Source organism: Rhinoraja longicauda, chromosome 31, assembly GCF_053455715.1.
Source record: "Rhinoraja longicauda isolate Sanriku21f chromosome 31, sRhiLon1.1, whole genome shotgun sequence".
Lineage (NCBI taxonomy): Eukaryota > Metazoa > Chordata > Chondrichthyes > Rajiformes > Arhynchobatidae > Rhinoraja > Rhinoraja longicauda.
This window is the reverse complement of record NC_135983.1, coordinates 11426548-11453334: the sequence shown is the minus strand read 5'-3', so window position 1 is coordinate 11453334 and position 26787 is coordinate 11426548. Positions and strand designations below refer to the sequence as shown.

Here is a 26787-nt window from a genome sequence, read left to right as displayed (position 1 = left end):
TTAAGCATTGCTGGTATTTTATTTTGCAATAAGTATGGCAACATTTCAAGCAATCTGTGCTAATACCTTTCAAGTATTCTGCAATTACTCCTGACCCTTGAAATATCATGGCCCAAATTACTTTATTGTTCACTAAAATGCCGTTGTCACAACTAATTAAGACAGAACCAATTGTCAATTTTCAAAGGAATGGGAAGGAGGGAAAAGGTACAAAGACAGACTTGCAGCTAAATATTTATTCAAAAGTTGATGGAAAATAACTTTAAAAAGGTTTGAATGCCTTCACACAAGCCAAAAACAATCAAATTACATTTGCATGCAACATTATTTAATATTTTACCAGGACAACTGCAAATGGTCGAGAAATGGACATTCAAAAGCAAGAGCAAATAATAGCTGCAGAAACCTATATATCTATGGCTCTAAACACAGATACTTTGGGAAGAGCCCGTGACAGGCAAGGAAGCTTCCACATTATCTGACCCAATGAACAATGCTCGACTAAATTCTGGGGATGGACACAATTTGGTTCTGGTGCCATAAATATAGTACGGTCACATTTGCACATACATTTAACTGCAGGTTAAATTGTGTACATCTAGTATACCGTGAATACTGAGACTTGTAATTTACACCAGCTCCCTGACCCATGTGCTCAAACTCACTGCGGCTTTAACTCATCAGCAATGCAGACAGTGACCATCTCATTCGTGAGGATTGCCTCCCTCGAAGCTTAAGACATATCTGCCTCAATAAATACACAGTAGCTAACTCAACAAGTGAAATACATTTGGATGAAAGCATTTGACGAAGTCAATTGTGCATACCAGAACAGTATCTCTGACTCACTCACAGGAGGGTGGGCACCAACAACCCAGGTAAGTGATTTAGGCAAGGAAATAGAGGCCAGATCAAGATCGGACGTGGAATGTAATAATGGGATCCGTGACGACACAACGATTATCCCGTTCTGTACATTAAAACATAAAATTGTTACGTATTGCAATCTAATGGACAGCTTGCCGCTGTTATTTTAGTGAATGCGATGGCATTTAATTGTGGTTAATAATTGTGAATGGCAGCCATAGATTTCAGCCTAGTGCCTTAACTTGCGTGTTGGCATGTATCCAAAGTTTTATGTCGGAACTTAGGTACACTACAGGAAGACAAGGAACTCACAAAGTAAAACAGCCTGAGTGGGGGTGGGAGAGAGGGCGGGAGCACCTGGGTAGTAGAAATGACAGCAGTTAAACAGCTCACAGAGCGTCTGCCCCTTTTCTATTAGTTACAAGCAAGAGATCCCACCTCAGGTTCCAAATCCATCGGCTGGGATCTCCTGCCCATACAGTCCAGCAAGAGACTATCTCATAGCCCAAGTGACTGCGTCTTGCTGATCAATGAAGAATTCCTAATGTCCCATGAAAATTCCTTTAGTGTAAAACTCTTGCACAATCTGAACCAGTGGACCTCAGCATAAACATCACTGACGCAAACACTCCACGCAGAGATCAGTGAAAGGTGAACTTTTTTTTTTTTTTAGTGCTTTCCACTCGCTTTGAGCAACGGAGCGGAGATTTCATTCCAAGTGGAGATGAGCAGATCCCGTGATTTCTCTGTTAGATCTGGCACATCATCTGTTGTCAGCCCACAAGTCTCGATTGGAGGAAGAATCTGAACTGTGCACTTGCCTGCAAATGAAGAAACACATTGATAACTGTGGCTCTGGGCAAGGAGATATTCCCCAGCACTCTGCACAGCTAGGAGTGACGCTTACCTTCCTCATTCATCACTTAAAAGCCCGTTCAATCCTTACTTAACTGCAAAGGTTGCATAATTTGAGGAAGGATATTCTTGCTATTGAGGGCGTGCAGCGTAGGTTTACTAGGTTAATTCCCGGAATGGCAGGACTGCCATATGTTGAAAGACTGGAGCGGCTAGGCTTGTATACGCTGGAATTTAGAAGGATGAGAGGGGATCTTACCGAAATATAAGGGGTTGGACACGTTAGAGGCACAAAACATGTTCCCAATGTTGGGGGAGTCCAGAACCAGGGGCCACAGTTTAAGAATAAGGGGTAGGCCATTTAGAACGGAGATGAGGAAAAACTTTTTCAGTCAGAGAGTTGTAAATCTGTGGAATTCACTGCCTCAGAAGGCAGTGGAGGCCAATTCCCTGAATGCATTCAAGACAGAGCTAGATAGAGCTCTTAAGGATAGCGGAGGTATTTATTTCACAAAACTGAAGAAGGGTCTCGACCCGAAACGTCACCCATTCCTTCTCTCCTGAGATGCTGCCTGACCTGCTGAGTTACTCCAGCATTTTGTGAAATAAATACCTTCGATTTGTACCAGCATCTGCAGTTATTTTCTTACACTTAAGGATAGCGGAGTCAGGGGGTATGGGGAGAAGGGAGGAACGGGGTCCTGATTGAGAATAATCAGCCATGATCACACTGAATGGTGGTGCTGGCTCGAAGGGCCGAATGGCCTACTCCTGCACCTATTGCCTATCGTCTAAGGTCGCATGGATGAACTACAACAAGTGTTCATCCCAGTTTGGCAAAAGAACAAACCAGGAAAGGTAGTGCATCCGTGGCTAACAAGGGAAATCAAGGATAGTATTAAAACAAAAGATGAAGCATACAGATTAGCCAGAAAAAGTAGCATACCAGAGGACTGGGAGAAATTCAGAGTCCAGCAGAGGAGGACAAAGGGCTTAATTAGGAAAGGGAAAATAGATTATGAGGGAAAACTGGCAAGAAACATAAAAACAGACTGCAAAAGCTTTTATAGATATGTCAAGAGAAAAAGATTAGTTAAGGCAGATGTAGGTCCCTTGCAGTCGGAAACAGGTGAATTGATCATAGGGAACAAGGAGATGGCAGACCAATTGAACAAATACTTTGGTTCTGTCTTCACTAAGGAAGACATAAACCGTCTGCCGGAAATAGCGGGGGACCGGGGGTCTAAAGAGATGGAGGAACTGAGGGAAATCCAGGTTAGTCGGGAAGTGGTGTTAGGTAAATTAAATGGATTAAAGGCAGATAAATCCCCAGGGCCAGATAGGCTGCATCCCAGAGTGCTTAAGGAAGTAGCCTCAGAAATAGTGGATGCATTAGTGATAATTTTTCAAAACTCTTTAGATTCTGGAGTAGTTCCTGAGGACTGGAGGGTAGCTAATGTAACCCCACTTTTTAAAAAGGGAGGGAGAGAGAAAACGGGGAATTATAGACCAGTTAGCCTAACATTGGTAGTGGGGGAAATGCTAGAGTCAGTTATTAAAGATGTGATAGCATTACATTTGGAAAGTGGTGAAATCATCGGACAAAGTCAGCATGGATTTACCAAAGGCAAATCATGTCTGACGAATCTTATAGAATTTTTCGAGGATGTAACTAGTAGAGTGGATAAGGGAGAACCAGTCGATGTGTTATATCTGGACTTTCAGAAGGCCTTCGACAAGGTCCCACATAGGAGATTGGTGTACAAACTTAATGCACACGGTATTGAGGGTTCAGTGTTGAGGTGGATAGAAAATTGGTTGGCGGACAGGAAGCAAAGAGTAGGAATAAACGGGTCCTTTTCGGAATGGCAGGCAGTGACTAGTGGGGTACCGCAAGGCTCTGTGCTGGGACCCCAGTTATTTACAGTGTATATTAATTATTTGGACGAGGGAATTGAATGCAACATCTCTAAGTTTGCGGATGACACGAAGCTGGGTGGCAGTGTTAGCTGCGAGGAGGATGCTAGGAGGCTGCAGAGTGACTTGGATAGATTAGGCGAGTGGGCAAATGCATGGCAGATGCAATATAATGTGGATAAATGTGATCCACTTTGGCGGCAAGAACAGGAAAGCAGAGTATTACCTGAATGGTGACCGATTGGGAGAAGGGGAGATGCAACGTGACCTGGGTGTCATGGTGCACCAGTCATTGAAAGCAAGCATGCAGGTGCAGCAGGCAGTGAAGAAAGCGAATGGTATGTTGGCATTCATAGCAAGAGGATTTGAGTTTAGGAGCAGGGAGGTTCTGCTGCAGTTGTACAGGGCCTTGGTGAGACCGCACCTGGAGTATTGTGTGCAGTTTTGGTCTCCTAACCTGAGGAAAGACGTTCTTGCCTTAGAGGGAGTACAGAGAAGGTTCACCAGATTGATCCCTGGGATGGCGGGACTTACATATGAGGAAAGACTAGATAGACTGGGCTTGTACTCGCTGGAATTTAGAAGACTGAGGGGGGATCTTATAGAAACATATAAAATTCTTAAGGGGTTGGAGAGGCTAGATGCGGGAAGATTGTTCCCGATGTTGGGGGAGTCCAGAACCAGGGGTCACAGCTTAAGGATAAGGGGAAGTCTTTTAGGACCGAGATGAGAAAACATTTCTTCACACAGAGAGTGGTGAGTCTGTGGAATTCTCTGCCACAGAAGGTAGTTGAGGCCAGTTCATTGGCTATATTTAAGAGGGAGTTAGATGTGGCCCTTTTTGCTAAAGGGATCAGGGGGTATGGAGAGAAGGCAGGTACAGGCTACTGAGCTGAATGATCAGCCATGATCATATTGAATGGCGGTGCAGGCTCGAAGGGCCGAATGGCCTACTCCTGCACCTATTTTTTATGTTTCTATGTCTAATCTTTTTCAAGCTCAGAGCCTGCTTGTCAAACCCTATAACATAGAAACATAGAAAATAGGTGCAGCATGGGACGAGAATCTTACTCCACAGAGGGGAGTGGATCAGCCCATTTGCCCCTTTTTCAACTCCATTACAATTAGTCTGAAAGGCCCAATCCAAAACATTGCCTAACCATGTTCTCCTGAGACATTGCCTAATCTGCTGAGTTACTCCAACATTTTATTTCCTTGGCCCTTTGGAAAAGCTGGTTAATTATTCTTATTCCGATTGTTCTGCATGCAACACTGAGCAATATTTCCTTTTCCCCTCCAAGAGTTCATGTAATAACCTTTTCAGAAATTGGCATTCACTTTAAGTTCAGGCAGAACCTTACAGGCCATAATAATTTGACATTAGCTGGAAATAACCCAGTGTAAAATTTTAGCATCAAGAATTTGGCAATAATCATGGAAGCAGATAGACCAAAAGAGATAACAGGATAATCACGGAGAGAATTAGAAGATGGTTATAAGGAGCTGAATTGGTGATTTGGGAGGAAATTTTGAGGGTTCACTGAATTTATTCAAGCCATAATGCAGATCAAGAAACATTGCGCTGAACAATGGGTTTGGTCAGCACAATTTTTAAGGGCAAAGTCCATGCAAAGATAGGGTCTGCACTCCAAGACAGATCAGCTAACAGGCTTCGGGTCAGTAGAAGGAACAAACTGTTGAGCACGAGAGCAAGTATAGAACCCAAAGGCATGTGTATTTGTAGGTCAATTAGGATCTCCCGGTGGCCGAGCACTTTAACTCCCCCTCCCACTCCCAGTCTGACCTTTCTGTCATGGGCCTCCTCCAGTATCATAGCGAGTCCCACCGGAAATTGGAGGAACAGCACAATAGACAATAGACAATAGGTGCAGGAGTAGGCCATTCAGCCCTTCGAGCCAGCACCGCCATTCAATGCGATCATGGCTGATCACTCTCAATCAGTACCCCGTTCCTGCCTTCTCCCCATACCCCCTCACTCCGCTATCCTTAAGAGCTCTATCCAGCTCTCTCTTGAAAGCATCCAACGAACTGGCCTCCACTGCCTTCTGAGGCAGAGAATTCCACACCTTCACCACTCTCTGACTGAAAAAGTTCTTCCTCATCTCCGTTCTAAATGGCCTACCCCTTATTCTTAAACTGTGGCCCCTTGTTCTGGACTCCCCCAACATTGGGAACATGTTTCCTGCCTCTAATGTGTCCAATCCCCTAATTATCTTATACGTTTCAATAAGATCCCCCCTCATCCTTTTAAATTCCAGTGTATACAAGCCCAATCGCTCCAGCCTTTCAACATACGACAGTCCCGCCATTCCGGGAATTAACCTAGTGAACCTACGCTGCACGCCCTCCATAGCAAGAATATCCTTCCTCAAATTTGGAGACCAAAACTGCACACAGTACTCCAGGTGCGGTCTCACCAGGGCCCGGTACAACTGTAGAAGGACCTCTTTGCTCCTATACTCAACTCCTCTTGTTATGAAGGCCAACATTCCATTGGATTTCTTCACTGCCTGCTGTACTTGCATGCTTCCTTTCATTGACTGATGCACTAGGACACCCAGATCTCGTTGAACTCCCCCTCCTCCTATCTTGACACCATTCAGATAATAATTTGCCTTTCTATTCTTACTTCCAAAGTGAATAACCTCACACTTATCTACATTAAACTGCATCTGCCATGTATCCGCCCACTCACACAACCTGTCCAAGTCACCCTGCAGCCTTATTGCATCTTCCTCACAATTCACACTACCCCCCAGCTTAGTATCATCTGCAAATTTGCTAATGGTACTTTTAATCCCTTCGTCTAAGTCATTAATGTATATCGTAAATAGCTGGGGTCCCAGCACCGAACCTTGCGGTACCCCACTGGTCACTGCCTGCCATTCCGAAAGGGACCCATTTATCCCCACTCTTTGCTTTCTGTCTGTCAACCAATTTTCTATCCATGTCAGTACCCTACCCCCAATACCATGTGCCCTAATTTTGCCCACTAATCTCCTATGTGGGACCTTGTCGAAGGCTTTCTGAAAGTCGAGGTACACCACATCCACTGACTCTCCCCTGTCAATTTTCCTAGTTACATCCTCAAAAAATTCCAGTAGATTAGTCAAGCATGATTTCCCTTTCGTAAATCCGTGCTGACTCGGAATGATCCTGTTACTGCTATCCAAATGCTCAGCAATTTCGTCTTTTATAATTGACTCCAGCATCTTCCCCACCACTGATGTCAGACTAACTGGTCTATAATTACCCGTTTTCTCTCTCCCTCCTTTCTTAAAAAGTGGGATAACATTTGCTATCCTCCAATCCACAGGAACTGATCCTGAATCTATAGAACATTGAAAAATGATCTCCAATGCTTCCACTATTTCTAGAGCCACCTCCTTAAGTACCCTGGGATGCAGACCATCAGGCCCTGGGGATTTATCAGCCTTCAGTCCCATCAGTCTACCCAAAACCATTTCCTGCCTAATGTGGATTCCTTCAGTTCCTCCATCACCCTAGGTTCTCCGGCCCCTAGAACATTTGGGAGATTGTGTGTATCTTCCTCAGTGAAGACAGATCCAAAGTAACGGTTTAACTCGTCTGCCATTTCTTTGTTCCCCATAATAAATTCCCCTGCTTCTGTCTTCACGGGACCCACATTTGCCTTGACTATTTTTTTCCTCTTCACGTACCTAAAAAAACTTTTGCTATCCTCCTTTATATTATTGGCTAGTTTACCCTCGTACCTCATCTTTTCTCCCCGTATTGCCCTTTTAGTTAACTTTTGTTGCTCTTTAAAAGAGTCCCAATCCTCTGTCTTCCCACTCTTCTTTGCTATGTTATACTTCCTCTCTTTAATTTTTATGCTGTCCCTGACTTCCCTTGTCAGCCACAGGTGTCTCTTACTCCCCTTAGAGTCTTTCCGCCTCTTTGGAATAAATTGATCCTGCAACCTCTGCATTATTCCCAGGAATACCTGCCATTGCTGTTCAACCGTCTTCCCTGCTTGCAGCCCAGTGGTATGAACATTGACTTCTCCAACTTTAGATAGTTCCTCTGTCCCTCTCTTCCCCTCCCCCTTCCCAGATCTCCCACTGTCTTCCTGTCTCCACCTATATCCTTCCTTTGTCCCGCCCCCCTGACATCAGTCTGAAGAAGGGTCTCGACCCGAAACGTCGCCCATTCCTTCTCTCCTGAGATGCTGCCTGACCTGCTGAGTTACTCCAGCATTTTGTGAATAAATACCCTAATGTATAGGGAGTGGGCGAGAAAGTGGGTGACCGATGGTTGGCATGGATACGGAATTCAGTGGGCCGAAGAGCCTAATTCCATAATGTATCCCCAAAAAACTGAATCAGACTGTTTCTCAAGTATGTCAGAGCTCCCTGCACAATACATACCAGAAGTAAACCTTTTCTCTGCCCTGTTGTAGAAGTCATTGTAAGAGGAGAAGACCACTGGAATAATTGGAACCTGAAACACAACAGTATATTTGTGTGAAATAGAAACACACACCAACATGATAGCTGTGCACTGCCAGAAATTAAAACAAAGAGGGATTTGCATTTCAGACCATCAGGTCGTAGCATGTGGGGAAAAAGCAACTGCTGTTGGCAAAAATGTTGGCATTTAAGCCACTCCTAGATGGAGCCCAGTTAAGCCGTCATGACAGGGCTCAGATTGGGATGGGCTCTGCAAAATCAATGTAATGTTGAGTCTCATCCCATCTACCTGCACAGACCCCTTAAGGAAACATTGCTTGGTTTCTTCTTCTCAGGCAATCCCTTGGGGTCAAGGATTATCCACCTCAGCAGTAAATTATTATGGATTTTGTATAGGGTTTCACAATATTGGCTTGCACTATTTTGGTCCGGTGGCCAAGTATAAATGATAAATATACAGTAAACAGCACAATAAATATGTTGTGTTGTTGCGATCCATGTGCATGTAAAGCCCCCGCAAGTGAGAACTTTGTTTTGTTCCCAGTACATATGCCAATTAACCACTCTTGTCTTGTCTCTAATCTATTCTGGGTGGCTTTGATCAACAGGAAAGTTCTGTGTAGGACCCAGATATCGGTGTGGACAGACGCCTCCCAGTGCCATCGTGGAGATTTGCTCGGTGACATTTTCCTGGCAGTCCCTCCTCAATTCTGGGCGGGCAGGAGCCTGGGATTCTGACGGATAGGTTGAAATGGCATTCCCCACTCCCCTCCTCAGAACTTTCATCTGCTCTACAACTCTCACACATTGCACCGACAGCGGCCACACACTCTCTACATTCAGTGAATAACATCTTCATCTTACCTGTGCCTGCACGGCTAAGTGGAAAGCCCCTCGCTTAAATGGCAGCATGTTCCCATCGTGGTTCCTGGTCCCTTCGGGAAACACCCACAACCTAATCTGGAAGGGTACCAAAGTCTCAGTGCACCGTCAACCTCAGCATTCACAATATAACTCTCAATTTTAATTTACAACCAAATGGCATGCAAAACAATAGCTTCTTACAACGACAGAAGATGCAACGTTCCCCAGCAGATGTAATGCAGAAATTGTATCCACGATCAGACCTTTACGATACATACAAACACATTTTGCTCAATGCAGTTCAAAGCCTCACCATATTAAAAACAAAACCGTTGGACATGTGCTTGGAGCAATTTTGATATACAGCTCTTTTCAGAAGCAGGAAAATGGCCTCAACGCAATTACCACAGAGGGACAATTAGCCTCAGACACAGAGAAGAAAAAAGGCAGGATTACAAAGTTAGAACTTTAAGCAGAAGGGCTAATTAAAAAGGAGTGTTGCTATTTATCTGCTTACACGGTGGTCTTTAAGCAGTGAGCAGTGACTGCTAGACACATTAGCTTAACAGAATGTAGTTGAAGACAGTTGCTTCACGGATTCCTTTCTTGTTTGGAGACTTAAATATGCGGTTGGATTTCGCGGTTTGGCTTTTGAATATTGCAGAGGGCATGGAAGAGGAAGATAATCAAATAGGAGCTGAGTGGTGATGCTGAGCAACAAGCTGAGCAGATGGGAGTGGGGTAAAGAAAGAAGTTAAAGCAAGGAGGAAGGTGTGCAAGGAACTGCTAGCAATGTAATATTGGGAAACTAAGATCATTTGTTAGTCATAAGCAGCATTTCTTATCAGTATTCATCTCTTCTTGCACGTAGGAGGCGATTTGGTCCTTCAAGTCTAATCCACGACCCCAAGTTATCGCCACTCCCTTTCCTTTCACACGTACACCAACTCCGATTCAACTGCCAACTACCTACACTGGGGATAACTTACAGTCGCCCCTAGTGTAAATGCTGCCTGACCCGCTGAGTTACTCCGCCATTTTGTGTCTATCTTCTGTATAAACCAGCATCTGCAGTTCCTTTCTACACGATGTGTGCCACAAACATCAGCAGACCCAACGACGACCCCCTGCGGCACTCCCAACAACTAACCCTCCGCAACTACCCCGTAACTCCTTCCTCCAATCTGATTTTGAATCAGCTTGGATTCCGTTAATCTATTCAGACCAGCCGACCACTGTCGGAAGAGTCCACTGTCCTGCCCAGCCCTCAATCCTCTTGTTAAACTCTTTAAAAAAAACTGGACCGTTGATACAGAGAAAAGTTAAAATCTCACAGCAACCAAGGAATTTGAACAATTAAATAAATCCAGTTTTAAAGAATACAAGGGGCAAAAGAAAATACATGGGGAAGGTTGAGCAAATTGATGATATACGTTGTAATAGTTCTTACATCACTCCCACCCTATTATGAAATTCCCTTCCAATGAGTTTTAGTGAGACAATAGACAACAGACAAGAGTCTATTGCAGGAGTAGGCCATTTGGCCCTTCGAGCCAGCACCGCCATTCAATGTGATCATGGCTGATCATTCACAATCAGTACCCAGTTCCTGCCTTCTCCCCATGAGGGGGCAGGTGAGAGAAGAAAACCAATGAGCTTGATCTTAGTCGTGAGGATTAAGTCCACCTGGAGTCGTCTTGAGGAATGTATTGATACTTTACAGAATGCACTGAAATTGCATGGGGTGGTCGGAATAACTGAAATCATTCAAATTTTTAATGTATTAGTCACTATCATTCTGTGGTAATTGAGATATCTAATCTTTTGCTGCAATCCCTCAAGCAAGTCATTGAAACAAAGCCTGATGTCCAGGTTCAGGAACAGCTTCTTCCCTATGGCCATCAGACCATGAAGCAGTACAACAGCCAAATTAGCTGGGAACTGCATAGAAACGCGTGAATGCACTGAACATTTTTTCCTTTATTATATTGTTGACAGAGTACTATGTTTGCATATTCTGTTGTGCTGCTGCAAGTGAGAATTTCATTGTTCTGTTTGGGACATACGACAAAAGACACTCTTGACTTGTCTTGAGATTTTGTTTTGCCCTACAAATTGATCCCTGAATATTGCCAACTGTGCAAATCTACATTTGCAGCACAGACATGTTTAAATGTCAAGTGAGGCAAATGGACACAGAGACACGATGGCCTTGTAACATGGACTCACGTTCTCTCTCAGCATGGTCTGAGCAGCTTCTGTCATCACACTCTTGGCATCACTTTTTTTCTGGCGGTTGATGAAGACGATGCCAGCAAGCCAGCAGGCCAGCCCCACCGTGCCCGCGTACATCAATTCCTTCTTTGCAATTGCCACACAGCGATTAGGAAGGATTTCCATCATCCCTTGCAAAACAAAAAAAAAGTTATCGTAATGGCCCTGGCATCAGGAGACTGAATGTCACGGTGACATCTTATTGTACAGCAAAAACAAATAACCCTTAATTGCACAAACTGCAACACAGGAAAATACTCAGCCATCCCCTCAAGAGGGGAGAAAGGGGGTGGATCAAAGGAAAAGGTGTAAAAGGGCCTTGGTGGGACCGCACCTGGAGTATTGTGTACAGTTTTGGTCTCATAATCTGAGGAAAGACATTCTAGCCATAGAGGGAGTACAGAGAAGGTTCACCAGATTGATCCCTGGGCTGGCAGGACTTTCATATGAAGAAAGACTGGATAGACTAGGCTTATACTCGCTGGAATTTAGAAGACTGAGGGGGGATCTTATAGAAACATATAAAATTCTTAAGGGGTTGGAGAGGCTAGATGCGGGAAGATTGTTCCCGATGTTGGGGAAGTCCAGAACCAGGGGTCACAGCTTAAGGATAAGGGGGAAGTCTTTTAGGACCGAGATGAGAAAACATTTCTTCACACAGAGAGTGGTGAGTCTGTGGAATTCTCTGCCACAGAAGGTAGTTGAGGCCAGTTCATTGGCTATATTTAAGAGGGAGTTAGATGTGGCCCTTGTGGCTAAAGGGATCAGGGGGTATGGAGAGAAGGCAGGTACAGGTTACTGAGCTGGATGATCAGCCATGATCATATTGAATGGCGGTGCAGGCTTGATGGGCCGAATGGCCTACTCCTGCACCTATTTTCTATGTTTCTATGTAAAAGCTACAAAGGCAGCAAATCGATTTTCCTCAAGAGTGATGGCGCAAAATACATTTTATGTCAGCAGACTACTAATTCACAATCATTTCATTGCTATGACTGTAGTCCTAAATAGGATGGTTTTACACAAGGATGAATGGATAGCTGACATCCTCAACATATCACATCACACGTAGTCTCCCTTTCACTGGCTGAAAAGAGTTATTAAAGAGTTCATTTTTCACTAGCAATCTCAGCATTGTTCGCCAATTTAACACTCCTCCAAATCACCAGTAGATCAATACTCTTACACAAATTTATAAAAACTGGAAACAAAAGTGGCCAAAGCAGATGGAACCGGGGATGCAAAATTCGACAGCCTTTTTTAAAAAAACATTCACCCCACCGGTGGCAAGAAAGATAAAAGAGAACCCAGGCACATTTAGAGCAAGGAGATAATTAGAAAGAGAGTAGATTCCCTTAATGACCTGTCTGATCTGCTATGTGTGGAGTCACAGGAGATGGGCGAGGTGTTAATGAATACTCTTGTCTGTCTTTTATTGTAAGTAAATTTACAGATGATACGAAAATTAGCAATGTTGCAGACAGTGACAAAGGATATTAATGCTTATAACAGAATCTAATCAAAATACAACTGAATTGGCAAGTGCACTTCTGTACATCTTTGGCCAGGTCTTGCATAGTAAATGTTAGAGGCCTGAAGAGTGTTGTAGAACAGAGAGATCTTGGAGCACAGTTCCTTGAAAGTGGCGAGTCAGGTGGACAATGGTGAATAAGGCGTTGACCACACTTGCCTTCATTGAAAAGGGTATTGAGTGCAAATGTTGGGAACAGTACAAGTTGTTGGCGAGATCAGACTTGCAGTATGAAGCAGTTCTGTTTGCCCAGCTATAGGAAGGATTTTATTAAGTTGCAAAGGGTGCAGAAGCGATTCACCGGGATATTACCTGCTTGTCGGCTCGAATGAAAGGGAGAGGCGAAATAGGCTTGGATTTACTTTCTTTAGAGTTTGGAGGCTGAGTGGTAATCTTATAAAGGCGATCGAGAGGGCATGGATAGAGTGAAGACTCAGTTTTTTTCACCAGGGTAGGTGATTCCAAAACTAGAGGGCATAAACTTAAGGTGATAGATTCAAGAGAAACCTCAGGGGCATCGTTTTCACTCAGAGGGTAGTCTTTATCTAGAATGAACTCCCAGAGGAAGCTGGAGATGATACAATTATGACTTGAAGAGTACCCCAAGGTGTGTATGCTCCACACACACTGCGCCACAGGGCCCTGTGTTTATCCTGCCCTTGGTTAACTTCCCAAAATGCATCTCTTTTCACTTGTTTGAGTTAAATTCTTGCTGCTATTTCTTTGCCCGCTTTCCCAGTTAAAGAGCCAGAGAGCTATACAGCCGTTACCTTTCCTATCCTATTTGTATCTGTCCAAATGTCACAATTGTATTAGCTTCCTCTGGGAGCTGATTCCAGATAAAGACTACCCTCCGAGTAAAAACGGTGCCCCCGAGGTTCCTCACGAATAACAGAGGTTTAAATGTCACTTTATTTGATTACATTTTATGAGGAGCAACAAGTTAGATTTTGGATAGATGGAGGAAAGGTACAGGAATTGAATCAGGACACCAGGCTCGACCAGTATGCATGACCAGTGGTGATATGAAAGCAGTGGTGATATGAAGGGTACAAGGCGGTAGAGTCGGTGTAGATAAAATCATTAAATTAACCAACCCAGAGAGAGTGATAGACTTTTGGCAAATTTGGCCAGACGGTTCAGAATTGCAAATCTTCGAGAAATAATAATGGCCAAAGAACCCCGGTAATGACAAGTCTCAAGAACAGAGTAGGAAGGAACTGCGGGTGCTGGTTTAAACCGAAGATAGACACAAAATGCTGGAGTAACTCAGCGGGACAGGCAGCATCTCTGGAGAGAAGGAATGGGTGACGTTTCGGGTCAAGACCCTTCTTCAGACAGAGAGACTGGCTCAAGTTTTAGAAAAGATGGCCAGTCAGGCTGAAGGTAAATGCAATTCCACCCAATGAGGAGATGGAGGGGAACCTAGACTGATAGCCGTTGCACCCCTGAGTGATGATAGGGCTATAAAAGACAGCTATCCCAACTATATTTTACAACAAGCATTACAATTCATTCAAATGAGTCCTCTTTATCCACTCTACCTGTGCCACAGCACCCAGTGTCCACACGAGACTGTAAATAACAAGACTCTACAAAGGAGAAAGGCAACACACTGGCATAGCCCATCCTTACCCATCAAATCCAGAGAGCTCTGGTGATTGGAGATGATGACATATGGACCCTTGACGTTCAGATTCTCCAACCCTTGCACTTCAAGCTTAATTCCGTACAAATTCTTGACGTGTTGCAACACACTACGGACTATCCTGGAGCGGAACAAAACCATGGAATGCATGAGATAGTTAGATTCACTCTGCAGACAAATTTGGACGGGTGGGGAAGGAATCCAAGTAAATTTGTCATGCTTAAACAGTTCATAACTCAACAGTAAACAAGCAACAGGAATGTGTCATGGTAATGAACACCATGAATAGTGATTTGTACACAAAACAATACAAATTACTGCACATCTCTTTTGACAAGATGCAATCAGTCAGAGACATACAGTATGGAAATAGGTCATTTGGCCCATCGTGATCCACCAAGAGAGGGAATAGGCAGAGAGTTCAGGAATTCCCTGTGGTCATTCCCCAGCAGAACAGGTACCTCTTTGGATACTGTTCAGGAGGATGACCGTTCAGGGGAGAACAGTAGCAGCCAGGTCTGTGGCACCAGGGCTCGCTCGGACGCACAGCGGCCTAGGGTGAAGTCAGGTAGAGTGATAATGAAAGGAGACTTGGTAGTTACGGGGGGGGGGGGGGGGGCAGACAGGAGATTCTGCAGCGGTAAAAGGGACTCCAGAATAGTATGTTGCCTCTCTGGTGCCAGGGTCCGGGATGTCCCATAATGGCTGCAGAATATTCTCAAGGGGGAGGGGGAGCATCCAGCTGTCATTGTGCACTGTGGCCCAAATGACATAGGTAGGAGAAAGGATGAGATCCTGTGCAGGAAATATATGGAGTTAGGCGATAGTTAAGTGTGTTTACTTCAATGCAAGGAGTATTGTGGGTAAATTTGATGAACTTAGATCCTGCATCAGTGCTTGGAATTATGATGTGGCCATTACAGAATCTTGGACGTGAGAAGGGACAGGAATGGCAGCTCAACGTTTCTGGGCTTCAGTGTTTCAGATGAGATGTGGGGGTCGGGGGTGGGTAAAAGAGACGGAGGCGGCATTTTGCTAATCAGGATGAATTTCACGGCGTTACTCAGAGAGGACATACTGGAGGGTACGTCTACCGAGGTATTGTGGTTTGAACACAAAAATAAGAAAGAAGCAATTACTCTAATGGGATGATATTATAGGCCACCCAATAGCCAGAGGAAGGCAAAGGATCAGGTATGCAGATAGATTACGGAAGGATGCAAAAACCATAGGGTTGCTGTAGCGAGGAAGTTTAACTTCCCCAATATTGACTGGGACTCACGCAAGGCAAGAGGATCAGACGGGGCAGAAATTGTTGGGTGCAACCAATGAGGTTTTCTTAAACAGTAGATAGACAGAAAGGGTAGAGTGAAGATAGGGAGAGCATTATTAATAGGAGACTGGGGAGTTAGGGGGACAGACAGAAGATTCTGCGGAGGTAAAAGGGACTCCAGAATAGTCTGTTGCCTCCCTTGGGCCATGGGATATCTTGTAATGGCTGCAGAACATTCTCAAGGGGGAGGGAGAGCAGCCAGAAGTCATTGCACACATCAGCCCGAACGACATAGGTAGGAAAAAGGATCAGGTCCTGTGGAGTGAATATAGGGAGTTAGGCAAAAGGTTAAAATGCAGGATCGCAAGGGTGGGAATGTCTAGACTACTACTGGTGCCTTGTGCTAGTAAGGGTAGCAATAGGAGAATAAGACAGATAAATGTGCGGCTAAGGAGTTGGTGCAGGTGACAGGGATTGAGATTTTTGGAACATTGGGATCTCTTCTGGGGCAGAGGTGACCAGTACAAGAGGGACGGGTTGCACTTGAACTGGAGGGGCACCAATACTCTCGCAGAGAGGTCTGCTAGTGCTACTCGGGAAACTTTAAACTAGAATGGCAGGTGGGTGGGAATTAGAGTAGGTGGTCAGCAAATGAAAGGGCTGATGAGAAAGTGGTTAGCACATGCAAGTCTCAAAGGAAGGCCAGGCAGGGAGAGGTTCATGAATATGGGGATAATGAAGGGCTGATGTGTGTTTACTTCAATGCAAGGAGTATTGTAGGTAAATTTGATGAACTTAGATCCTGGATCAGTGCTTGGAATAATGATGTTTTGGACATTACAGAAACATTGGTTGTGCCTGGGTTTCGATGTTTCAGCGAGATGTGGGGGGGGTATAAAAGATGGAGTTGCTTTGCTAATCAGGGAGAACGTCACTCAGAAGACATACAGGAGGTACATATACTGAGGCATTGTGGTTTGAGCACAAAATAAGAAAGAAGCAATCAGTCTAATGGGATTATATTGTATGCCACCCAATAGAAAGCGGAAGATAGAGGATCAGTTATGTAGGCAGACTATGGAAGGATGTAAGAACCACAGGGTTATTGCAGTGGATGACTTTAACTTCCCCAATATTGACTGGGACTTACCCAGCACAAGATTAGACAGGTCAAATATTGTTAGGTGTATCCAAGAAGGTTTCCTCAAACAGTAGATAAGGTGCTGGAGTAACTCGGCAGGTCAGGAGAAAAGGAATAGGTAACATTTCAGGCCAGGACCCTTCTTCTGACTTAAACAGTAGTTGGATAGGCCGATTTGAGGAGAGACCATACTGGATCTTGTATTGGAAAACTAGCCTGGCTGGGTGACTGGTTTTGAGGAGAAAGAAAAAATTGGAAATAGTAATCACAGCTCCACAAATGTTTAGATTGTTTTGAATAGGGACGGGGCTGGATATTGGGGGAAGGTACTTAAGTGGGGCAGGGAAGATTACAATATCATTAGGCGTGAGCTAATAACGGTAGATTTGGAGCAGTTGTTATTGGGCAAGTGCACACATAACACGTGGCAGTCGTTTAAGGTCACTCAAAGTCCAGTATCAGCACGTTCCAGTAAAGAGTAGGGACAGCAAGGTGACATCAGACATCATACAAGGAAAATTTACTAGGTTAATTCCCGGTATGGCGGGACTGTCGTATGTTGAAAGACTGGAGCGGCCAGGCTTGTATACACTGGAATATAGAAGGATGAGAGGGGATCTTATCGAAACATATAAGATTATTAAGGGGCTGGACACGTTAGAGGCAGGAAACATGTTCCCAATGTTGGGGGAGTCCAGAACCAGGGGCCACAGTTTAAGAATAAGGGATAGGCCATTTAGAACGGAGATGAGGAAAAACTTTTTCAGTCAGAGTTGTAAATCTGTGGAATTCACTGCCTCAGAAGGCAGTAGAGGCCAAGTCTCTGAATTCATTTAAGAGAGAACTAGATAGAGCTCTTAAGAATAGCAGAGTCAGGGGGTATGGGGAGAAGGCAGGAACGGGGTACTGATTGAGAATGATCAGCCGTGATCACATTGAATGGTGGTGCTGGCTCAAAGGGCTGAATGGCCTACTCCTGCACCTATTGTCTATTGAGTCTACAGCGAGTATGAAAGAATGCGGGCGATTAGAAAGGCCAAAGGGGGCCTTGAAATGTCATTGGCAGGTCGGATTAAGGAAAATCCCCAGGTTTTTAAAACCCATGTTAAAAATAAGAGAGTGACCAGGGAGAAGATAGGACTGCTAAAAAATAAAGCTTGGAGTCAGAGGATGTAGGTGAGGTACTAATCGAGTACTTTGCATCTGTATTCACCGAGGACTTGGAGGACAGCTCGATCAGTGTGGAGAATCAAATATGCTAGGGGAGTTTCAGATTGAGGAGGTGGTGCTGAGGCTCACGAGAAACATTAAGGTGCATAAGTTCCCAGGTCCTGATGGGATTTATCCTAGGTTATTAGGAGAGGCAAAAGAGGAGATTGCAAGGACCACAGAGATCTTTGTTTCGTCTCCAGGCACAGGTGAGGTCCCAGAGGACTGGAGAGTGGCCAAGGATGTTCCTTTGTTTAAGAAATAAAGTAGAGAGAATCCAGGGAACCATGGGCCGCTGAGCCTCAAATCAGTGATAGTGATAACGTGGTGTCACAGGTCGATGCATGGACAAGGAAACTCGGAATATTGGCCTTCATCGGCCAAGGCACAGAGCAAAGAGGTTGTGATGTAATGTAATAGTTTTACAAGACATTGGTGAGGCCGCATTTGAAATATTACATTCTTTTTAGGTCACCCTGCTGTATGGAGGATGTTGTTAAGCTGGAAAGAGTGCAAAGAAGATGTACGAGGATGTTGCCAAGACTTGAGGGACCAAGATAGAGGGAGAGATTGGGCAGGTCAGGACGTTATTCCTTGGAGTGCAGGACACTCAGGGGTGATCTTATAGAGATGTAGAATATGAGGGGAATAGATAGGATAAATGAACAGTCTTTTACCAAGAACAGGACAATTAAAAACTGGGGCGCTTGTTTAAGGTAAGATGGGAAAGATTTAATGGAACCCGAGGGGTTACTTTTTCCATAGAGGGTGAAGGGCATATGGAACGAGCTGCCAGAAGAGGTAGTTGGGGCAGGTACGATAACATTTAAAAGACATATGGACAGGTTCCTGGACTGGAAAGGTTTGGAGGAATATGAGCCAAATGCAGGCAGATGGGACCAGTGTCTGGTCGGCACAGTTAAGTTGGGCCAAAGGGCCTGTTTCCATGCTGTATGACTAACCTCTATGTCCTGGGCCTCCTCCATTCCCAGACGAGGCCACACCAAATTGGCCACACAAAAGCATCTCATATTCTGCCTGGGTTGGTTACATCCCAAAAGGTATGAACATTTGAATTCTCCAATTTCAAGTAACAATGTCCATCTTTCCACAGTTTTCCCCACGGTGCACACATCCTCCCATCATTCCCCAACACCCCAGTCACACTGCTCCATTCCCCTCCTTCATGTGGTCACCTCCCCTCTGTGTCCAACAGTTCCCTTTATCTCCCCTCTTTTCCCTCCCCCTGTCCACTTCCATTCATATCCCACCCTCCAGCCTCACGTTTCACTGCTCCCCGTTCCTTATCCAGCACCCTTTGTCTCCTTTTCACTTCTAGCCATTGTTACTTACTCCACTGGAGGGGCACCTACATCCACTCATCTGCCAACCAAACCCTTAGCTGAACCCAGCTACCACTTGCCACCAGGCTTTGTCCCATCCCCACCTCTTTCCCAGCTTTCTAACCCCATCTCAAATCAGCCTGAATTGCCCCGGCAGGAATGAGCTTGTTGCTCATGATCCCAGCATCTGCATTCTCTTGGATTTCCAAAAAAGTGTTTTGTTCTGAATCCCACAAGTAGCCGTCCACTAGCACCATTCACAATGCACACAGATGCTGCAAGACAGATCATCTTTTGTGTTCAAACTGACAAGCACAACAATGTCAGATAAATCCAATATCAATGAAGAATCGCAACACTTTGCATGTATTCAAAGGACTGTCTCAATCTTATCTGCAGTTGGCACTTTCGAGAGCAACATATAACTCAGTCCCTTGCCAAGTGATGAAACATGTCTTTAAAAGTGCTTGCTTCTAAAATATCAAAGGCATCACAAAATGCTGGAGTAACTCAGGAGGTCAGGCAGCATCTCTGGAGAGAAGGAACGGGTGACGTTTCGGGTCGAGACCCTTCCTCATTCGGAAGGGTCTTGACCCGAAACGCCACCCATTCCTTCTCGCCAGAGATGCTGCCCTAACCTGCTGAGTTACTCCAGCATTTTGTGATATCTTCAATTTGTACCAGCATCTGCAGTTATTTTCCTGCTTCTAAAATATTGGCATTAAAAATAACTGCAATGCAAACATATTGCAAAAATAATTTCATTCCTACTTCACCACCACGACATTAAGCATCATCTCCTTGCATTTTTCAGTTACAATTATTGCTAAGATGGTGATGATCACAATCATTCTTTACCGTCATTTCTACAGCTGAAATATGATGAAAATGAAAGGAAGGGACAAAAATTATTTACAAGTCAATGTGATAATTAGGGACAGTCATCATGGCTTTGTAAATAAAGAGAGTGCTGGATGAACTCAGCAGGACAGGCAACATCTGTGGAACATAAGACATAGGGGCAGGATTAGGCCATTCAGTCCATTGGGAGTCTATTCCGCCATTCAACTGTGGTTGATCTATTTTCCCCCTCTCAACCCCTTTCTCCTGCCTTCTCCCAGTAACATTTGATGCCCATAATATCTTGGATATCGATCACCTATTCCTTTTCTCCAGAGAGGCTGCCTGACCCGCTGAGTTACTCCAGCTTTTTATGTCTATCTTCGGTTTAAACTAGTATCTGCAGTTCCTTCCCACACAATAATCATGAACCTATCAATCTCTGCTTTAAAAACACTCGATGTCCTGACCTCCACAGTTGTCTGTGGCAATGAATTCCACAGATTCACCACCCTCTGCCTAAAGAATTTCCTCTTTCACCCTTTTATTCTTAGATTGTGCCTTCTGGTTCTACTCCCCCACTTATGGAAACAGGCGTGTACAGGCCCAGAATCTGTTCAAGCCCAGAATTCAGTTGTTAACTGAATCATCCCCGGGATCATTCGTGTAAACATCCTCTGGACCCTCTCTAATGTCAGCTCATCTTTCCTCAGATATAGGGCCCAAAACTTCTCACAATATTCAAAATGTGTCCTCATCTTATAAACCCTCAGCATTAATTACATCCTTGCTTTTATATTGTGGTCCCCTCAAAATGAATACTAGCATTGCATTTGCCTTCCTTATCGCTGACTCAACCTGCACATTAACGTTTTGGGAATCTTGCACCAGCACTCCAAAGAACCTTTGCACCTCAGATTTCAGAATCCTTCCCCTATTTAGTAACTAGCCTACGCCTTTAATCCTTCTACCAACGTGCATGACCACACACCTTGCTACGCTATAAACCATTTGCCACTTCTTTGACCATTCTCCCAACCTGTCCAAGTCCTTAGGCAGACTTCCTGCTTCCTCTGAAAGGGGAATTTAAAAGGGGTATTTAAATGCTTTAAATACATAATAGATGCACGAGGGGATACAGGACTACCTTTTATAGCTTCGTAATTCTTCTTTAGCAGGCTTTCTCTAGTGGGGAAGTGCTAGACAAACTCAGACTGCTGGGCCTGGGTTTGGAACCATGACTAACGCCTTTAGAAATATGTCTTTCCTGTTCTTCCTTTAATGTACCTGGCTGTTAAGAGAGACAATCTCAGAGTTGCCTGGAAGGTGTTAACGAACTACAGCATTTTGGGACAATCGTTCCTGTTTTTGATGTACATGGCTATGTAAGAGAGACAATATCAGAGTTGCCGGGAATGTGTTAACGAACTACAACATTTTGGGACCATGACTAATACCTTACGGAATGTGTCTTTTTGATCTTTACAGTATAAAACATCCTGTCCAGTCTTTGTTCTGGGGTGTGGTAGCTCGGGACAGTCAAGCGCTGGTTGGACACTTGATTGATGTACATCCCAACGCTAGCTGATCAACCAGTAAAGCTTGTGTTGGTTTGCCTAACCCATTGTGTTGTCGGTTTTAAGAAGAAGCAAACTTTAATACCTCAACACTACCTGCCTATCTTCGTATCATCTGCAAACTTGGCTACAAATACATCATCAAGATCTTTTTTAAGCTGCAACATGACCACACTTGCTTGCAGTTCCAGTCACCCGATTAGAGGAAGGATGTGGTAGCTTTGTAGAAGGTGCAAAAGGGGTGCTCCAGGTTGCAGTCTGGATTAGAGGGTATTAGCTATAAGGAAAGGTTGGACAAACTTGGATAGTTTTCTCTCGAGCATCGGAAGTTGAGGGGAAACCTGATTGAAGTGTATCAAATTATGAAGAGTATCAAATTATGAAGATAGCTAAAAAGCTGGAATAACTCAGCGGGACAGGCAGCATCGTTGGAGAGAAGGAATAGGCGGCGTTCTGGGTAGAGACCCTTCTTCAGACTCCCTCGCCACTCCATATCAAATTATGAAAGTAACTGATAGGGTAGGCAGGCAACCATTTTCCCCAGAGTGGAAATATCAAAGGCCAGAGGGCATAACTGCATGGTCAGATGGGGTAATGCTTGAAGGGGGTGTGTGGCGAATGGAAGGATATGAATCACGTGCAGGCAGAGATTAGCTAAATGTGTAGGAAGGAACTGCAGAAGGCGGTTTACACCAAAGATGGACACAAAATGCTGGAGTAACTCAGCGGGACAGGCAGCATCTCTGGATAGAAGGAATGGGTGACGTTTCTTCAGATTAGTTTAACTTGGAATCGTGTTAGAACAGATATTGTTTGCCGTAGGTCATGCTATTTTGCTGTACTCTTCTGTAACCTCAATTTCAAAATCTGCAATGAAATGATTCAGAGCAGCAATTATACGATCAGAGACTGATCATGAGTGCTCCACTGGTGCAGCAGAGGACATTTACTGAAGGGAGCTACCACTCTATCCAGATGTTCCTGTGTCACATCTGGGTCAACTCACACAATAGCTCATGTTACAAAGCACAAACAGCATTTTCTTTTGTGTAGGAAGGAACTGCAGATGCTGGTTTAAACCGAAGATAGACACAAAATGCTGGAGTAACTCAGCGGGACAGGCAACAGAGTCTGAAGAACGGTCTCGAACGGAAACCAGAGATGCTGCTTGTCACGCTGAGTTACTCCAGCATTTTGTGTCTATCTTCAGCATTTCCTTTTGCTGTATCCAAGTGGAACTTTCTTGAACCTAAAGGTTGGTAATGATCAGTTTATTGTCACATCGAGCAATAGCAAGCAATTTTCAAACACTGGTTCCTCCAGCAGTTTGTTTCATGTTCACTTTGACTGGGGGGCAGGAGAGTAGTAGATGGCAATAGACCCTGGCTCATTTTCATAACACTACCGTGGGAATTTTAAGGAATGAGGGGGAATGTCTTGTTATAAATTTTAAAAAAACATTGATTAGGCCACATCTGTCTGCAGTTCTGTGCACCACAGTGTAGAATAGATGAGACTGCACATGAGGGGGTGCAGTGGAGCTTTACCAGGATATGCCTGGGTAGAATGACCTCAGATGAGTTGAGACTGGAAAGGCCAAGTTGGTTTCCTGTGGAGAGGAGGATGTTGACGAGTGACCCGATAAGAGCTTTACAAAATTATACGGGGCTGTGATGTAGTGGGGAGTAAGAATTATCTTCCCATGGTGCGAATATCTAAACAAGAGGGCTTTGGTAATCAGGTGAAAGGTAGCTTTAGAGGAGATCAAAGCTGCATTTTCTTTTCCAGAGAGAGAGATTAGAATCTGGCAAGGCAATGGTGAAGAATTCAGATCAACACTTGAATCATCAAGCCACAGAAGGCTATGGACCAAATGCAGATAAATGGTTGGTAGGATATGGTGGGCGGAAAGACCCACTTCGGTGCAGCATGAAGATGAACCGGCCCTAAATTGTAGACACTTAAATATGAGAAAATTACTACACCACACTCCACGATTCGTATTCATTAATACAAATGTCTTTTCTATGCTATAAATGTAAACAAAAGAGTATTCTTCGCCCATCATTCTTTGCCATTATTGCCAAAGAAAACTGAAGAGAAACCATCACATTATAGCCAAAAAATGGCACTGCCAATACTGTCCCTGTACCTTATTAGATGAATAATTATTGCTCACCCTTCGCATAACCATTTCTGAATGTGGATTCAAATCTAAGTCAGAAATCTGAAATAGGCTGCTTAAAATACTCAGCAGGTCAGTCGTATCAGTTGGGAGAAGATCAGAGTTAGTTTCAAGTCAATGCTACTTCATTGGAGCTATGCTTTTCTCCACACAGATGGTGCCTGGCTTCAGTAACTTTATTTTCTGTCATTCTATGCACACCCAGATCATTCTATTAACATTTCTGATCACCATCCTCCAGTACATCACCCAAGTTATTATCCATACCTATTTGCCATAAAGACATTAACAATCTAACATGACCCGATTAAACATCCCCATCCAATTACTGGCTCTAATTTGCTTTGCTCAATTCACCTCCTTGGAGATATACCAGTTGCTTTCCCACACAAAAGGAACACACCCTCCATCAGACCAGTCTCTTCTCCCACTACCCCCATTTCCCACCCCACATACCTCCCCCCATCCAATTGTCCTTCCCCAGCCTCCTGTTCCTCCCCTGCCTTCATTGTTCCCTCCCCCCCATTATCGCCAACCCCCCCACCTATCCTTACCCATTCATTCTCCTCCACATCCCCAGTCATCTGCACCCCAATTGCTTCACCTCATTCTCCCCCCCCCGTCACCTCACACCTGCCCCCCAGTTGCTCCATCCCCCTCATTCTCCCTCCCCCCACTGTCACCCCCACCATCTACCCCGACGACATTCCTGCCCCCAAATTGTTAACTCTCCTCACACCACCTCACTCACTCCCCTGTCGACATACCTGCGCCCCAATGACTCTATCCCCTCACACCGTCTCCCTCACTACTCCAGCCCGCCCTCCTTCCCTCGAGCCTGGCTACCTGCCCCCGCCCACCCTTCCCTCTCCCCCATGGCGAAGTCAGGGCCCACCTCATGTTGTCCACGTCGCGGCCCCTCCACAGGCAGAGCGGGATGACGGGTATGGCCAGCACCATGATCCACGAGTAGTAGAAGGCCATCTTGCAGTAGTAGCGGAAGTTGACGCTCAGCAGCCAGAGGGGGAGCAGCAGCAGCGGGACGGCCAGTAGTAGCCAGAGGGGGGCCATGCTCGCTCGGGGCCTGGCTGAGCCTCCGCCTCCACCTCCTCCGCTCCGGGTGGGGAAACCTGCTCCTTCCGCGCTGCCCCCGACTGACTGCGGCCCCGACCCCACTCGTCTCCGACACACCTCCCAGCTGCTGCTGCTTCCGTCTTCCGTCTACCGTTCACCGTCTACACCGCCACTGCTGCTTCCGGGAGCCGCGGACACCCAGCGTCGCCTCAGCGGCCGAACACAGCGGGGGGTGGGGCCCACTCCGCCCACGTGACCCAAGCGCCGCTGCCCAGCCTGTCCATCACACGTGGAGGCGGGACCCGTCTTCAATCACGTGAGCCAAGCGCCGCTGCCCAGCCTGTCCATCACACATGGGGGCGGGGCCAGTCTTCAATCACGTGCCCACGATCGCGTCTCCGCCTGTCCATCACTGGGGCGGGACTCCATCCAGTCACATGATCCAACCGACTCCCCCGACCTGTCGATCAGTTTGAGAGGGCGGGGAACCATCACGTGATCACAGTGCCTCTGCTCCCAAAGATACTCGGATCTTTGGGCGGGGCTCCATTCAACCACGTGATCAAAGCGTCTCCGCCGTTGCTCCTCCTGTCGATCACAACGAAGGAGCGCGGGGCTCCTCTCAGCCACGTGATCAAAGCGTCACCGCCGTTGCTCCTCCTGTCGATCACTGCGAAGGAGGGCGGGGCTCCTCTCAACTACGTGATGGAACACGGCAACGTCTCCGCTCCGGATGCCAATTTGTCCATCACCGCCAGGGGGCGGGGCTCCTCCCAACCACGTGATGATGCTCCACACACCAGGAACTGCAGATGCTTGTTCATACTCAAAAAGACACAAAGTGCTGGAGTACCCCAACAGCTCAGGCAGCATTTCTGGAGAACATGGATAGGTGATGTTTACGGTGGGGACCCTTCTGCACACTGGTGTGGTGTCTGGGTGAGGGGAGAAAGCTGAAGAGAGGACATTAATGTCTATTAATTACAGACATTGAATAGAAATCCATGTGTAATAGGTGGATACAGATGAGAGTTTGTTTTTATAGGTCTATGATTTGATAAAGGCCAAAGATGAAAACACAGATGTGAGATAATGATATAAGTGCGAATTGCAAAGTCAGAGGAAGGAATGTGGGTGGGAGGGGTGAAATGGGTGCAAGTCTAGGAGGGGCACAGAGAAGGGGGGGGGGAATGAAAAGGAGGAGAGGTATAAATAGGGATGTTTGGGCAGGTTGCAAGCCACCCAAACAGAATGTAAGGTGCTGTTCTTCCAGTTTGTGTGTGGCCTGGAGGAATGTCTCACAGACTGGCAATGGAAACGTTAGTATGGGAATGGGATAAGGAGTTAAAATATTTAGCAATCGAGATTTCTAGTAGACTCTGGTCATCTGTGTGCAAGTGTTTGGTGAAATGGTTTGCCCCTGGCCTGAAGAAAATGAGAGGAGTCAGAAGAGGTTGTCGAGGGTGAGGACAACTTTTGCCAGGCGGAGGAGAGTGTTAGTAGAGGGAAACTGATGGAGGGCAATGAGACCTTCCTGGTGGGGAATGGAAGTATAAAGGGGCTGGATGTCTATGGTAAAGATCAGGCAATTGAGGATAGACACAAAAAGCTGCAGTAAATCAGCGGGACAGGCAGCATCTCTGGAGAGAAGGAATGAGTTTCTGGTCGAGACCCTTCTTCAGACTGGTTAGAGATAAGGGAAATGTGAGATATAGATGATGAGAGACAAAGAACAATG

General features: G+C 45.3%; 1 protein-coding gene across 1 annotated transcript; it reads right to left on the bottom strand.

The window, feature by feature from the left end:
* On the bottom strand, positions 1-25341 carry agpat2 (1-acylglycerol-3-phosphate O-acyltransferase 2 (lysophosphatidic acid acyltransferase, beta)). The gene is made up of 6 exons (XM_078426104.1): positions 24871-25341; positions 14395-14528; positions 11184-11359; positions 8955-9050; positions 8049-8121; positions 1-1688 (listed from the first exon to the last, which is right to left on the bottom strand). Exons 1-6 carry the CDS (start codon positions 25044-25046, stop codon positions 1537-1539), a joined length of 807 nt encoding a protein of 268 aa, XP_078282230.1. The 5' UTR covers positions 25047-25341; the 3' UTR covers positions 1-1536.
* Positions 25342-26787: the final 1446 nt, after the last annotated feature.